This window comes from Dermacentor silvarum, chromosome 1 (assembly GCF_013339745.2).
Source record: "Dermacentor silvarum isolate Dsil-2018 chromosome 1, BIME_Dsil_1.4, whole genome shotgun sequence".
NCBI lineage: Eukaryota > Metazoa > Arthropoda > Arachnida > Ixodida > Ixodidae > Dermacentor > Dermacentor silvarum.
This window is the reverse complement of record NC_051154.1, coordinates 190781473-190795857: the sequence shown is the minus strand read 5'-3', so window position 1 is coordinate 190795857 and position 14385 is coordinate 190781473. Positions and strand designations below refer to the sequence as shown.

The window sequence follows — 14385 nt, the reverse complement described above, 5'->3', positions numbered from 1 at the left end:
CAGGCGTAGCTGTAGTCCTCAGAGACGTCCGGGTGAAGCTCCTGCGACCGGCCGCTGCTGCTCACGGTGGTTCCAGTCTTCTTCTCGAGAATCCCTCTTCCTCGGCCAAGCCCGTTCAGCCGATAATCACCGTGCTACCGGGTCGCCATGCCGATCGACGTAAGGCGAAGAACGCTTCGAGAAGCCTAACCCAGCAAGTGACATGTCAGCAGCAGATACCGGGGCACCAGCCACGCACTCGGCGAGGTCAACGGAACCGCAAGTCGTCGGCACTTACGGCATCAGCGACACCTCGAACGAACAAGTCGTGAGGCCTAACCCGGCGAGTGACACGTCAGCGGCAGCTACCGGGGCACCAGCCACGTACTCAGCCAGGTCGACGGAACCGCGAGGCGTCGGCACTTACAGCACCCGCAACGCTTCGGACGAGCCCCGGCACGGACTCAACAATAACTTCAAACCGATGGTCTTTAAGAACCCGCACTTCTATATTCCGACGCAGTTAGGCCGGGGCCAGGGTGGCCAGGCTTTGACGAATCAGGGCTAAGACTGACTTAGAGACTTTAAGGCGGAGCTAGGCTCCGAAACCAAGATAAGAGTGTTAGTCGTTCCTTGTTTACGTGAGCATTTTTTGGTAGTTGTGTATTTAGTCGGAGTTTTGCATTTTATATTGAGTAAGCATTTTGGTTGAGTTATGGTTTGAGTTTTGTGTGCCTTGTGCCTTTACCGTCCCTGTACATATTGAATCCTCGTTTGCTGTGCTGCCGGTCGTGTCTCTCCTCCATCGAGAGTAGCGCATGTACGCAACTCTCCGCCTCCCAAGTAGAAGGTGACAGTGAACCATTTCGTAGCTGCAGCTGCCGTTTGGATCCAATCCACCAGACGTGCCATGCAAACCCAGTCTCGTAGCGAGCGGATGACCGCTCGAACTTCACATCTCTCGTCGCATTGTGCTCCTAGGAGACGTGCTCGTAATCAAAATGATTGACTGGAGCAAGTAGTCATTTTGACGTCAACCAAAAATGACGAACTCCCCAGACGTTCGTCGACCGGGGAGTTCACTGCGTGCCAGTTGGCTGCTCTCTGCCTTCCATTGTCACAAATTTTGCATATTGCCACTTTGTGATGTTGCAGCAACTGAATGGAATGCAAGACGAACAAAGATCTCCAATAGCGCCCTAAGTGTATTGTACTTTGCTGCTGGTGTAAATTTTCAGCAGCAACATAATCGTGAACACATTGTCTTTTTAAATACTTAAAATCTTTTCAACTTGGCTACAGCAATATTAGCTCTGTGTTTGGCTGGTCAAGCTCTCCGTCACCAGGTGGCTGCACCGTGCAGTCTGCTCAGGCCGCTCACGTTTACACTAAAGGCCCTTTATTGCAGCAGTAGTACAGTAATCCCTCGTTATAATGACATCAGCGGGACGGCGAAAAAGTTCGTTATAAGCGGTAGTTCGATATAAGCGACCACTCGAGAAAAGCTAAAGCAGTTGAGCTTTAATTGCACCACAACTGCGAGGAAGTCTAAATACAATGTATTCAGTGAAGCAAAACTTTATTCAGCTGCAAAAACAGCAGTGAGCTTTGGCTGTTTCAAGTTCTTACCGGGCGCGAGCAACCCCTGCTCTAATTTGACGAAGCATTGCACGAGGCCATGGTCGCCGCCCATGCATTCAACCTTATTTCAAAGCAGGCATAGGTACTCCCGCATCTGCACCATAGTTGGCACTTCACAGGGCTCTTCATCCGCTGGCTCTTCGTCCTCGTCAGGGCGACCACGGGAGCAGCAGCGTCAGCCAACACGAATGTCTCGAAGTCGCCTTTTACCTCTTGACCCCCACTTTTATAACAGCCTCGTAGGATCGCTGCAAGTCCGGTCATCATCAGGCTGATCGTCAGGGTTGCTGACAACGGTGTGGGAAAAGCCGCCGTGCGCAAAGCAGTTGGCAACCTTCGAAGGTGCGAGTTATTTTCATGAAAAGTTTAGCAGATGGATCGTATCAAGCAAATCAATCTTGTACCTCTTGCTGGCATCATACGCTATGAGCATGGGCTGCAAAAGTGCCTTGCGGTACAGCTTCCGGGTGGTCTCAAAGATGCCCTGATCCACTGGTTGCAGTACCGTGGTTGTGTTTGCAGGCAAAATTCCACAGCGATCGCCTTGAGGTTGTCGATCTTGCCGTGGCTCGGACAATTGTCAATTATGAAAAGCACTTGCCAGTTCTTCGTGTCGAACCGTCTATCCAGAAGGCGCACATAGTCTTGAAAAATATCAGTAGTCGTCCATGCTGGCTTGTTACTTATGGAGATTCATTCCTTGGGAATAGTTGCATTTCGGAAGCACTGGGGCTTCTCCGCCTTCCCCACTATCAAGAAGGGAGGCTTGTCCTCGCCTGTTGCATTGGCATCAAACAGCACCGTTAAACGCTCCTTGCTCTGTTTTCCTCCAGTAAGGATCTGCCAGTGGTAGTGAACATGCGATTCGGTAGCATCTTGTAGAAAAATGCAGCCTAATCTAGGTCGTAGATGCCCGTCTTCATACTTTTCAAGTAGAGCTTGGAGCCGATGTTGGCGCCATACGTCTACTGTGTCACGGCTGGGCTTTCGTCAACGATACACTTCGAGGTCACGCCGCATCGTTTCCTGAACCGCTCAAGCCAGCCATTGCTGCACTTGAAATCTTTATGGCCCATTTGGAGGGCAAGAGCTTTGGCTTTTTCAATAAGTGCAGGTCGATGTACGGGGAGATTTGCTTCCTGGCTTTCTTCAGCCACTGTAGAAGTGCACCTTCCACTTTGGGGTATTATGTGGGGTCTTACACGTGCTCTTGGGACAAAGGAACGACAACACAGTAGTGTAAACAATCAAGAGGGCATTTATTGCACCTTTCAAGCACTAATACACGCTAGCTGAATTACTACCCATAGAACATTCACATGGGCACGCGACAAATCAAGGAAGTCCGACTTCACCGCGACCGGATAGCGAGCGAATATGTTCGCCCCATGCTATGATACCAACGCCTAATCGTTCATGGTGTATGGTCACGCGAACGGTGGTGCGTTCGAACGATCCGTGCTCGTCCATACCGGTGTCCTGCTCCTAAGCCTTCTCGGGACGGTCCCGCGAAGCGGGCCAGCGCACGCACGAACAGTTCGTGCGCGCTACTTGCCGACCCCCCAGCCAAGAGGAAGCGCCTTAGACCTTTTGTGCCCAAGTAACCCCACCATTAGGTGGCGTTAGCATCGCGACACTCGCGCCATCTCTCGCAATGTGCCGCAAACACACCGACCGTAAAGCCACGCGGCAAAGCCGGATTACAGGAGACGGGAGCCATGCGGGGAAAACAACATCAGGGGATGCGTGAGAGTCGCGCATCCCCACAATTTCAAATCGCGATTCCTCTTTCTCTTCACCGAGAAGCTCTTTTCAAAGCCATCCAGCACAGCGTCCTTGTTCTTCAACATAGTTGATAAAGCAGACGGCAGTATGCCGAATTCCTTCGCGATGTCAGTTTTCTGCCAGCCACCTTTTTCCACTTCTTTTATCAACAGAACTTTCTGCTCCAAAGTCAGACACTTTCACCCGGAGACTGACGGAGCCATTTATCACTGAAGACCACAAAAGCACATGCAGGCACGTTTAACGAAGCACTCCAAATAACACACAACCACATCTTGGCCTGCAGCATGGATCTAAACGCACGTGCCGTTGGCGACTAAGTGACTGAACGCGGCGGGCGACGCAGAAGGGAGAAGCTTCAAAATTTCGTCAGGGCATCTCGCTTTCCTCGTCGGTGGGCGCTGGTGATGGCGACGGTTGCAATGGCGGGCTTGGCATCGGCTTCACGTGTAGCAGATGTGAGGATGCGCGACTCTCACACGTCTCCTGTAATCCGGCTTCACCGCATGGCTAAGTGCCGGCGGCGGTCGTGGTGATTGCGGCGTATTGCGAGAGATGGCGCGAGTGTCGCGATGCTAACGCCACCGAACGGCGGGGTGACTTGGGGAGAAAAAGGTCAAAGGCGCTTCCTCTTTTGGCTTGGGATCGGCGGCCAACACTCACGAACGCTTCGTGCATGCGCCGGCCCGCTTCGCGAGACCGTCTTGCGTGGCTTGGAGCACGGCACCAGTATGGACAAACTCAGATCTTTCTAACGTGCTATCGTTCGCGTGACCGTACACGTGAACGATAAGGCAATGGTGTCATAGCATGGGGCGAACATATTCGCTCAGTATCCGGTCGCGGTGAGTCGGACTTCCTTGATTTGTCGCGCGCCCATGTGAATGTTCTATGGGTAGCAATTCGGCTAGCGTGCATTAGTGTATGAAAGGTGCGATAAATGCCCTTTTGATTGTTTGCACTACTGTTTTGTCGTTCCTTTGTCCCAAGAGCACGTCTGGATACCCCCCAATATAAAGGATCATTTCCCTATAGAGTGTGTCCACAGCGTAGCGCCGATGCAGAGTTTATTACTTTGTATAATCAGTTTTCAAGAAAATCAAAGAGCACATTTTCAAGGAGTTTTAAGGGCCTTTGAATATGTTTTTCTAAATTCACTGCTTTTCAAGGGTTTCAAGGAGGTGTACGAACTCTGTTACAAGGACAGACCAAATTGAAGAATTACTTGCCTGTCAAGAGCTGTCAGGGGTAATGGTGCAGATGGGATTCCATCAGAGTCGATTCCAACAGCTCCTACTGCAGTGGACTGTGCTGCGACACCTACCCCTGTTGCAAACTCTTCGCTTTCCTCAGGCCAACCAAAAGATTCCTTTGACTTGCCATACACTTTGACAGAATCCACCATGGTCACACAAGATGGGTCACTACTTGGTCCAAAGAATAGGCTTATCTGCATGACACAGAACACAACAGATTATATGTAGCAGACAGTGATGATTATTTTAAAGCTTCATAAACAAAAAATCCTACACATTGAGCACACTTCTCAGTGGCTTAAAGAAATTGCTATAGGTTGGAACATGGCCTGAAACAACGGTTTCTATAGAAGGATTTCTGAAAATGATAAAAGAAGTAAAATTCATAATATTCAAGAAGGAATCATTTCATTTAAATTAGCACAAAAAAATTTTGCAAAATGGCACAGGAAAACATTCTATAGTGAAATCTTGTAATGGAAAAGGTAGATGTGACATTTATCACATGCAAAATATATACGCCTTAATCGATGACAAGTACAACAGTATTGGCCCTTTACCATTTCTTAGCTACATTATTGGTTTTATGGTTTTGTGAGTACTATGGAGAGTACTCCATAGTACTCACAAGTCGCTATTATTGTTCACCTGGCACTTCAGCCCTCCCGTTTGCTTCCTCTATTCTGGCTCTATCAAACATTTTTTACTACTCTTCTGTCTTATTGGTTTTCTCCAAATGCCTGTATTGGTGATGCAAGTGCTCAGAAAATGCTCCCACTCTTTCTCCTAATTTATTGTGCCACAATGTTCTAAATGTATATCAAAAAATAAAAAAAGGAAACATCTCCGTATTAGGTTATCAGATTGTGTAGAAGCCTGTCACAAGTTGTAGGTATGTTTAAAGACTTCATCGAATTGGTAAAAAAGAAAATGTGAAATCGCTTAATTTTCTTAAGGCTGCACTTACTTTGCATACAATTTTTGCAGTATGCTATCACAATCCCTCTCAGATATAAAATTATGTGGTTTTACGTGCGAAAACCACGATCTGATTATGAGGCATGATCCCTCTCACAGATATCATTGCAACTGATGTCTGTACACCCGTGAGCAAAAGTATGCGGACCACAGGTTTGGCGAAGAAACAGAATTGCTTTGTAATTAACATGCAAAAACTAAAATTGACGAGTGCACTGCAAAGTTTGCAATGTCAAGATTGAACTGCAACCCTCAATTTGATGTTGCATTCGCAGGCAGTTGTAAATATTGGATTTATCGCGCAATCCCTTGTCCGTATACTTTTGCTCACGGGTGTACATGTATAACCAGAAGAACTTCCAAATTCACTAAAGATGTGTCACAAATGGAATCAAGAAATCCAACGAAGGATGAACAAAACTTAAGTATCCATGCCTTCTGCTCACCAGGTATCAAATATAGAGAAAAAATGACTAAACGGCTAAGAGTCAGTGTTTCGGTGGTGTGCCTAGATAGAAAAAATGGTCTGTCACACTGATGCACTGGGCTGTCGACATTGTGCAGAAGACAGTACAGCTCTGTGTGGGAGCTACTCCATGAGACTGCAAGTACATATCTTACAGCCTGCTTCATGCAATGAGTGCACATAAACACAGGTGGCAGTGGCCATGGATTGTGACAACTGTGATGAGAAAGCACTTGGAGCAAAAATTCAAGGATGTGGAGGTGCCTTATGATAGTATGGTGGTGCGACGCAATGGATACTGCACCATGTCAGGGAGGAAACGTGCACACCACATCTCGAACGAGTACAACTCTTTATTCTCTCCCCTTGGCCCCCTCACTGCTCCGTGTCGGGGATGACGATGTTGCCCTGTATGGTGGCGCCATCTCTCGGCCTCGCGATTGTTGTCTCCGCCACAGTCCTAACATGTCCCCCCTCCCTGTAGAATGTGAACCCGTCACGGGCATGTCCAGTCGGCACTCATAACACGCTGTCAGCTGGTCAGTCCTTACACACCTATAAGCTATACCGCACTATAACCAAAACAACTATTTTATTCAATAATGGACACTCCAGGCGCATTTCTGCCGTCGCTGTCACCGTGCTCTAGGTTCCGTATTTGCTTACTAAATAAATGAACAAGCACGGTGTCACACGCGCCCAAGCAAACATGAACACACCTCGCTCATTGACCGCGAAAACGAACTGTCAAAACGCTTGAGTGACGAAGCGCGGGGCGAGCGAATTGACCTTCGTGCTATCATGCCTTGCTTCAATGCGACCTATAAGCGTCGAAAACATGGCGCGCGGCGGACTTTCCCCGTCTCAAATTGCTTTAACAGGGTGTCTACCAAGTTGATATTTTCAGATTCCCCGAGTTTTCCAGGTTTTCCTCGAATGATTTTGCTGAATTCCCTGAGTGAAATGGAACTTTCTTTTATATCAAGACGGGCTGACACCATGTTGCCTGATGCCGTCACTCTTTAAGTAAGCATGTTAAAAAAAATGTTGCAGTTTCACCCAAAAGGCGAAGCATCAATTGCGATAGCAAATTAGTAGAGAGCTATACGGAGTAAGGATAGTAGTTTTATCAGCTGTATAAACTTGGACATGCAGCAGCACCAGCAACGCACAGAACTATTGTTGACGCCATCGGCGCTTTGCCTGCGTTCGCACCGAACACGCACAGCGTTGGTGACTGCTGCTGGTGCCTCTGGGGGTGGCTCGGAGGTTTTCGACGAGATCAGGACAGGGCACTCGTAGAGCAGCCTCCGAAGTCTTAGTCTTTACCACCTTCTCGCCTCACAACATTTTTATATAAATACGCATTTGGTGCCGCAGCTAAACGTTGCCTCCCCTCCTTACCTCCCGTCCCGTCCTGTACCAGCGGGCATGTTGAAATGCCGACGGCTATATGATAACGCAGATTTGGGGTCGTACTCGATTCTAACGTGCACGCAATTTTTGGACCTGTTTTATCGGAAAAAAAGTGTGCGTCAGATTCGAGTAAATACGGTATTTGTGGCTTGAGGGGAGCGTTTGCCATCTAGGTTGACTGCCGAACTTCCAGGCATCCGCACTGTAACCGGTATTTCGTGTCCCGCAACTGCTTGCACTATAAGCGATACGTGTATACATAGAGTGCTACGTATGGGAAAATTAACGGGAGTCTGAAAAGACTGCATTATGTCCGGTCCTGCACTATAAGCGGTTACGTTATAAGCAGTCTATACTGTTGTGGAGAAAATGGACATCATCTGTCAAAGACAGAGGGGCAACTGTCTTGAACGTAATGTGTTGCTCAGGCTCTTGAACGGTAATCGGGAACATCTGGCTTGGGTTGTCTGGACAGTTCAAGGGAGCTCTGCTAAGGGCATCTGCTGGAATCTTGGCAAGTCCCCTTATGTGTTTGATATTGCAGTTAAGGCCTTGCAGCCTAAGGACCCACCGCTTGACTCTTGGTGAAGCTTGATTTGTCTGAAACATCCATGACAGAGAAGAATGGTCACAACGGATTTCGAATTTTGTGAATTTGAAGTAAGGCCTGAATTTATCGACTGCCCAGACCACTGCCAGGCACTCCCATTCCTGAACAGCGTACCGTTTTTCTACGTCGGTGAGGACCCTGGTTATAAATGACACGGGTCTGAATTCCTCAGGGCTTGCCTAGAGTAGCACAGCTGCTATTCCAATAGCACTGGCATCTGTCTCCACCAAAAAGGGCCGGTTGAGGTCAGGGAGGTTCACCACGGCATCATGGGCCAGGGATTGCTTCAGTCTCTGGAATGCGCACTCTTGCTGGTTGGTCTACTGCCAGGGTGCATCTTTCTTCAAAAGAGTCGTGAGGGGGTGGGCTGTGAGAGAAAATCCAAGGTATAAAGCTTCGATAATACCCCGCCAGGCCAAGGAAGGCTTGCAGCTGTGTGACTGTTGCTAGTCGAGAGTAATGCAACACAGCAAGCACTTTGCCTTCATTAGGTCTACACTGCCCAGGTGAAATGACATGTCCAAGGAACTTGAGTGAATGGCGGCAGAGTTGGATCTTGTCTGGGTTAATGGTGAGCCCTGTAGCTCTGATCTGCTCTAGTACACATCAGATGTGTTCGACGTGGTTGTCCAGAGTGTCTGAATAAACCAGGACGTTGTTGAGGAATGCCATTGCTAATTTATGATTTATACCACTCTCCAGAACTCTGTCCATCAATGTTTGGAAGGTTGCTGGCCTGCCTGTCATCTAGTGAATTCGAAGGTGCCCTGGTGGCAGATAAATGTGGTTTTGGGGATATCTTGTTCGCACACTGGGATTTGGAAAAAGCCTTGTGAAAGATCAAAATTCGAAAATCATTGTGCCTGACCCAGCTGTGCCAAGAGCCAGTCAGTCCTGGGCATGGGGTAAACAGGCACCATTGTTCGGCTATTCAGTGGGTGATAATCAATGGCGAGACGGAAGCCGCCAGACTTTTTTGGAACCAAAACGGGAGCACTGGTCCACTGACTGGTGCTTGGGCGTAGGAGTTCTTGTTCTAGGAAGTCACGGATGCAGTTATCCATAATGTCCTGTTTTTTAGCATTGACAGGGTGAAGCTTGCAACATACAGATAAGCTGTCCCCAGTGTCAATTCGATGTTCAGGAAACGTCGTGCGCCCGTGGGTAGTTGTAATAACTGGGCTGAAGATCTCAAGCACTTGCGCTAGACACGGGTCTACATTCACCTGAGCCGCAACGTGAGCAGGGTCATTCACAGTTGGGACTTCGGAGTTGACCATACACTCAGGTTGCTCGGCAAAGATTGCTTGAAGGTCGTAGGATTCTTCGCTATCTAGCTCCCTTTTAACCTGCTGCTCTTCTTTGACGAAGGGTACCATGCACTGCGGTTCAGTCCCAATTGTCCAACCTCCAAGTGCAATGTGAAGTGATAATCCAGTCACTGTCAGGAAGTCCCTCCCGAGTACAATGTCCTTAAAGAGTTCGGGCACAAACAGAAAACGCTGCCGGCGAAGCCTGCTGCCCAGTGGATCTTGCATTGGAGCGAGGTAGTAGACTGAGACAAGCCCATGACCAGGCGGAGCGTGCGTACCTCTCTTTTCTGACTGGCTCCTGTGGCTTCAGCGGCCGCCATCGCTTGTTGTCCCAGAAGGCTGACGCTGGACCCCATGTCCACGAGCACCTGGAATGTTGTTGCTACAATGTGGATGTCGAGAAGGGGTTCCTTTCTACCAGCAGTGGCGGCAACCTGGAGCGCACCATTGTAGATGCCCACCGGCATAGCATCTACCAACGCATGTTTCCCGAGTACCGATTCTCTGGGAATTCAGCCCGCACGTGCCCCAGTTGATGGCACTGAAAACACCTGGGCGGCACATTTTGCCTACCTGTGGTGCATTGGCAGGCAACATGGCCGATCCCTCCGCAGCGCAGGCAGTGGACTTGTGTGTTGGGCCGCTGCCAATGAGCGGCCGGTTGCGAGGCGTGGGCGATAAGCGACGTCAGCATAGGGACGGTGGGGGCTGGATGAATTTGATCATGGAGATAGGACAGTTGCACCACTGTGGGGTGTAGTGGCCAGTGGTATGCCGGAGACATTGTGACAGACGTAGTTGTGCTCACGGTGGCAGCCGCCGACATGGGCCGCGGTCTGAGAGCGTTAGTGGCTGCCCTGCGATGTTGGAATGCCAGATCCCTTGCAACCTGATTTGTTGGTGGCGGCGGTGGTTTGTACTGCCATCGGTGCCACGCTCTTTCCATCAAGTCATCCACCTCCGTCGCGAGCTCCCTCAAGGTTGTAAATGTTGACCCTTCTGCGAGGCCTTGTAGCTGTGGGTGCATTTGGTGGAGAATCCGCTGGACCTTTTCTTCTTTTGGTACTCTTTCGCCGATGCGGTCGTAGTATGCCAATATCACGTAGATTAACTCCTTCAGGTTCTCCTCTGGGTGCTGAGTGCATTGTTGGAGCTCTTCCTTCAGCCGGCGTTTCGAATCGATTGAAGTGAACTCCGCACGGAACGCTTGCGTGAATTCTTGCCATGTGGTGAAAACGCCGACAAAGCGTCACCACAGAACTGATAGTTGGGCGAGTTGGTACGAATTCATAGTGAAATCTTTTTGCGCACATAATCGACACGGACACAGTGAAGCGCTCGTGTGTCCCCCTTTCACTGTGTCCGTGTCGATTGTGTGCGCAAAAAGACGTCACCACAGCTTAGCGCTGCCCTCCAAGGCGGCCAGCACCACGTTACTGAGCCTTTTGGCAGAGTCAATTCCCGACATGAGGCAAACATTTTCTAAACGTTTGAGGAGCACCTCCGGCGGCTGTAGGTCATTGAAACCCGAGAATTCGGCAGCTCTGTTGCCACGTACGGCGTGCAACTCACGGCAGGTGGCCACGACACAGCCCCTGGCACCCCTAAGCCTACCAGCGCGGTAGTCAAGGTGACGGTCATCACTTGTTGCTGCAGCAGGGAGGCGACCTATTCCCGCTGAATGGGCGATTCGTCTGTCTTGTTGACGAGGTACTGCACTACTTCCTCTGGAACATTCACGCTATCCAGTTCAAATCCCGGATGTTAACGCGCCCATCCCAAGTGGTCACATCCTCCTACTACTCCCTGAAACCAACGGTCCAATGGCTGGCCGGCTCCAATAAATCGTGGCTGCAGTGCCTTCGTCTCCTCAACTGCCTCCACACATTAATAACAAAGACGTATGATATTTTGGTTATACATTCTTTCTTCCGACTGAATGCAGATGCACAAAAGCTTTGACTGGCAACAAAAGATGATGGAAGGTGCTTCTTTACCATTTACTCTATACACTAATGAATCCAGAATGGCAGTATGTCATTGCATAAATTCTAGGGAAGGCAGATACATTATTAGAAAAAGTCATTCTTCGTTTGGCCTTCTACAGTGAGTGTAATTACTATAACTAGACTGGTATGTATAATAAATCACATGTTAGTCATTCATACACATCAACAAACTGTACAACAGACAGTGTCAGACCACCTCCACCTCCCCAGAATCAGCTTAACCTAAAAGGGATGGACAACTGATGAGAACCTGTGCTGACATTAAGGTACAGATAGGATTTTGCGTAACACTGTAAACAAGCATGATGTTTCTTTCAAAGGAGAAAACATAACTTCAACCTTAAGAGAAAAATTCCTCCAATTCCACCAAATGAGATGAAGCAGTGTTGCCAGGTTTGGCTATATATAGCCAAATTGGGCTACGGGAAAATTTTTTTGGCGTCGACATGGACGAGTTGGCTATATGGCTATATTTGGGCTACTGAAAATCTGCGGCTTGGCTGTGTTTGGGCTATAAGTGGCGCCCTAATCCACGCTCCAGCGGTGGCTCTGATCGGGTAGAAGCAAATCTCGAAGGCTGTGTTTTAGCTGGCGGAGCCGGCCGCGTGGCTGTGCGTATGTGCGTGCGCGAAATGACCCCTCCTCCGCCTTTCCTTCCCTCTCTGCGCTGTTGTCTGAGCCGGCGGCTTTGATCTTTGATGCACTTAAACTTACACCCTGCTTGACTGTTATAGGCATCCGATCCCCTGGCATCGGGATGAACCTGGGAGTAATGGGTTTTTCACAGTACACTGTACTAACATGGCTATGCTCAGGAAGGGAGAGCAATAACATAAGGTCGAGGCCGTCGGGCGATCATGGCGCCAACATGAAAGAAGGGAAGCACGGGTGGATGACACGCTCCAGTGTGTTCATCGCCATGTATTCTGGATGAAGTATCACGCCGGGCACAGCTTTCGACCTACCCCACGTTTCTGGCGCGAAGCTTTGCTGCCATTTCCCTTTTCTTGCTAGATGAAATTTTCTTCCGTGCTTAGATTCGAGATTCATTTCGATAGGTTGGACGTAAGATCGGATCCTCCTCAGGGAGGAGAATCCAAACAAGGGGAAGTGGGCCAAGTATGCGAGAACGTATAAAAAAGAATGGGAGCAAGACCCCGACCCAAAGGTGGGTTCTGGTGCTTTTACTTCTAGATGGTTTGCCCGTAACGTCATGGATGCAGATACTCGTTTTGCCAATATCGAAACATGTTTGCCACGATCACGTCAGTGCACCACGCCACATGAACTTCACCCACCGTGTTAGCTTAGCTTGTGAGGTGTCGTGCTGCTGGCTCGATGACGCGGGTTTGATTCCCGGCCACGGCGGCCGCATTTCGATCAAGGCGAAATGCAGGAACACCCGTGTACTTATGTGTACGTTAAAGAAACCGAGGTGGCCAAAAATAATCTGGAGTCCCCGGCTGCGCCATGCCTCCCAATCATATCGCGGTTTTGGCACGTAAAACCCCACCAATTATTAGAGTTTTAGAATAGGGGCCTCAAATGTATTGGGGCACCAAAGAAATTGCGTCGCAGCCGCTGCGCATGCGCACGACGGAAACCGTGTTTTGGTTTTGCGTCGGGCACGTTATTTCATCGATTTAGTGGGAACCCCAAAAGCTACCCCAAAAGCTTTCGTCAACAAAAATGGCGGCGCCCACCGAAGCGACGGCTCTAACCTAGCACAAAACTGGGCTCGATTCGTGGTAACGCGTGAAGTTTGTAAGCTAGAAGTGATTGCGGTTATCGCTTTCTCTTAACTAACATGTGTAATCAAGATTGATCTATTATACGCCGCTGATTCCGAATTCAATTGCCGATTTCATGGCTCGTAGGCCTATCATAGATTGACTTGGTTGGGTGAAAGTACGTAAAGTTGGTTAGTCAAAACTAAGCGCAACAAGCTGCACGCTGCTAATTGAATAAGTTCTAAATTGTAAATGAAGGCGAAAACACGAAAGTCTAAATTACTTTTCTTATCATAAAATGGTGTATTTTATTTTAATATTTATAACAGTTTTTCTTTTTGACGCCGTAGTGATGCTGCAAACGCAACACGCTATCCGCAAACGCAAAACGCCTATTCCAAAACTCATCATTCCTGCATGCCCCAATGCTAACACCCGCAAAGCTCTTTGGGGCCCCACACTTTAGAGGCCCCTATTCTAAAACTTTATTAGCCATCAACAGGGTTTGCTTTTTGACAGTAACCGATTTTCCCACCATTACCACTGTTATCAATTTGTTGTTTACCATTGCTCTTTGTGCGCCGTCGCGGCTTTTACCACTTTGAGCGAGTTAGTTCGGGACGTGCTCGTCGCCGAAAACGACTGCGCGCTTCTTACACCAGTGTGCTGGTTTGCGCAGTAATCTTTTAAAGCTCCCCTTACACCGATACAGACAGTGAGTGGCCTCTGTTCCCTGTCCCTTTTCTTAACGCATGTTCTTGGCGTACTAAAGACCTAGGATGGCGGCCAGGTTGATGTAAATTGACACTATATAGGTAGTGTGTATCCCAGCTAATCTGGGCCAAGCTAATTGAAAATAAACACAAAAAACGAGAAAACAAGAGTGGACGATGAGACAAATAACGCGAGATATCATAGCGAGAAAGACTTGTTTTAGCTCATCAAAAAAGAAGCCGCAAGCAAGTCGCCGTCGCAGATCGCTGGACAGCTGAACTTCTACACCGTAGGCAGAGATAACGTGAGAGATCAATAAAGCTGAACATTATTTTCTGTTCACGACAGCTAAAAATCAGTTCATAGTTATTATTACTATTATTAACTAAAAATAACTTACTACTACCTGTCATAAAATAAAAGCACTGATTTCGCCCTCTGCAGCGATTCGCTGGAACTTAAGACCTTCCGGGGCCAACCAAAAAGTG

The 14385-nt window shown here is 48.7% G+C and overlaps 1 protein-coding gene across 4 annotated transcripts in view; it reads right to left on the bottom strand.

The window, feature by feature from the left end:
• LOC119436549 (E3 ubiquitin-protein ligase UBR4-like) overlaps window positions 1-14385 on the bottom strand; it is a 465665-nt gene that overhangs the window by 188320 nt on the left and 262960 nt on the right. For all 4 annotated transcript variants that reach the window (XM_037703422.2, XM_037703424.2, XM_037703425.2 and 1 more), the window contains one exon: window positions 4635-4855. In XM_037703422.2, coding sequence (XP_037559350.1) covers window positions 4635-4855 — 221 coding nt within the window. The remainder of the gene's footprint in view (window positions 1-4634; window positions 4856-14385) is intronic.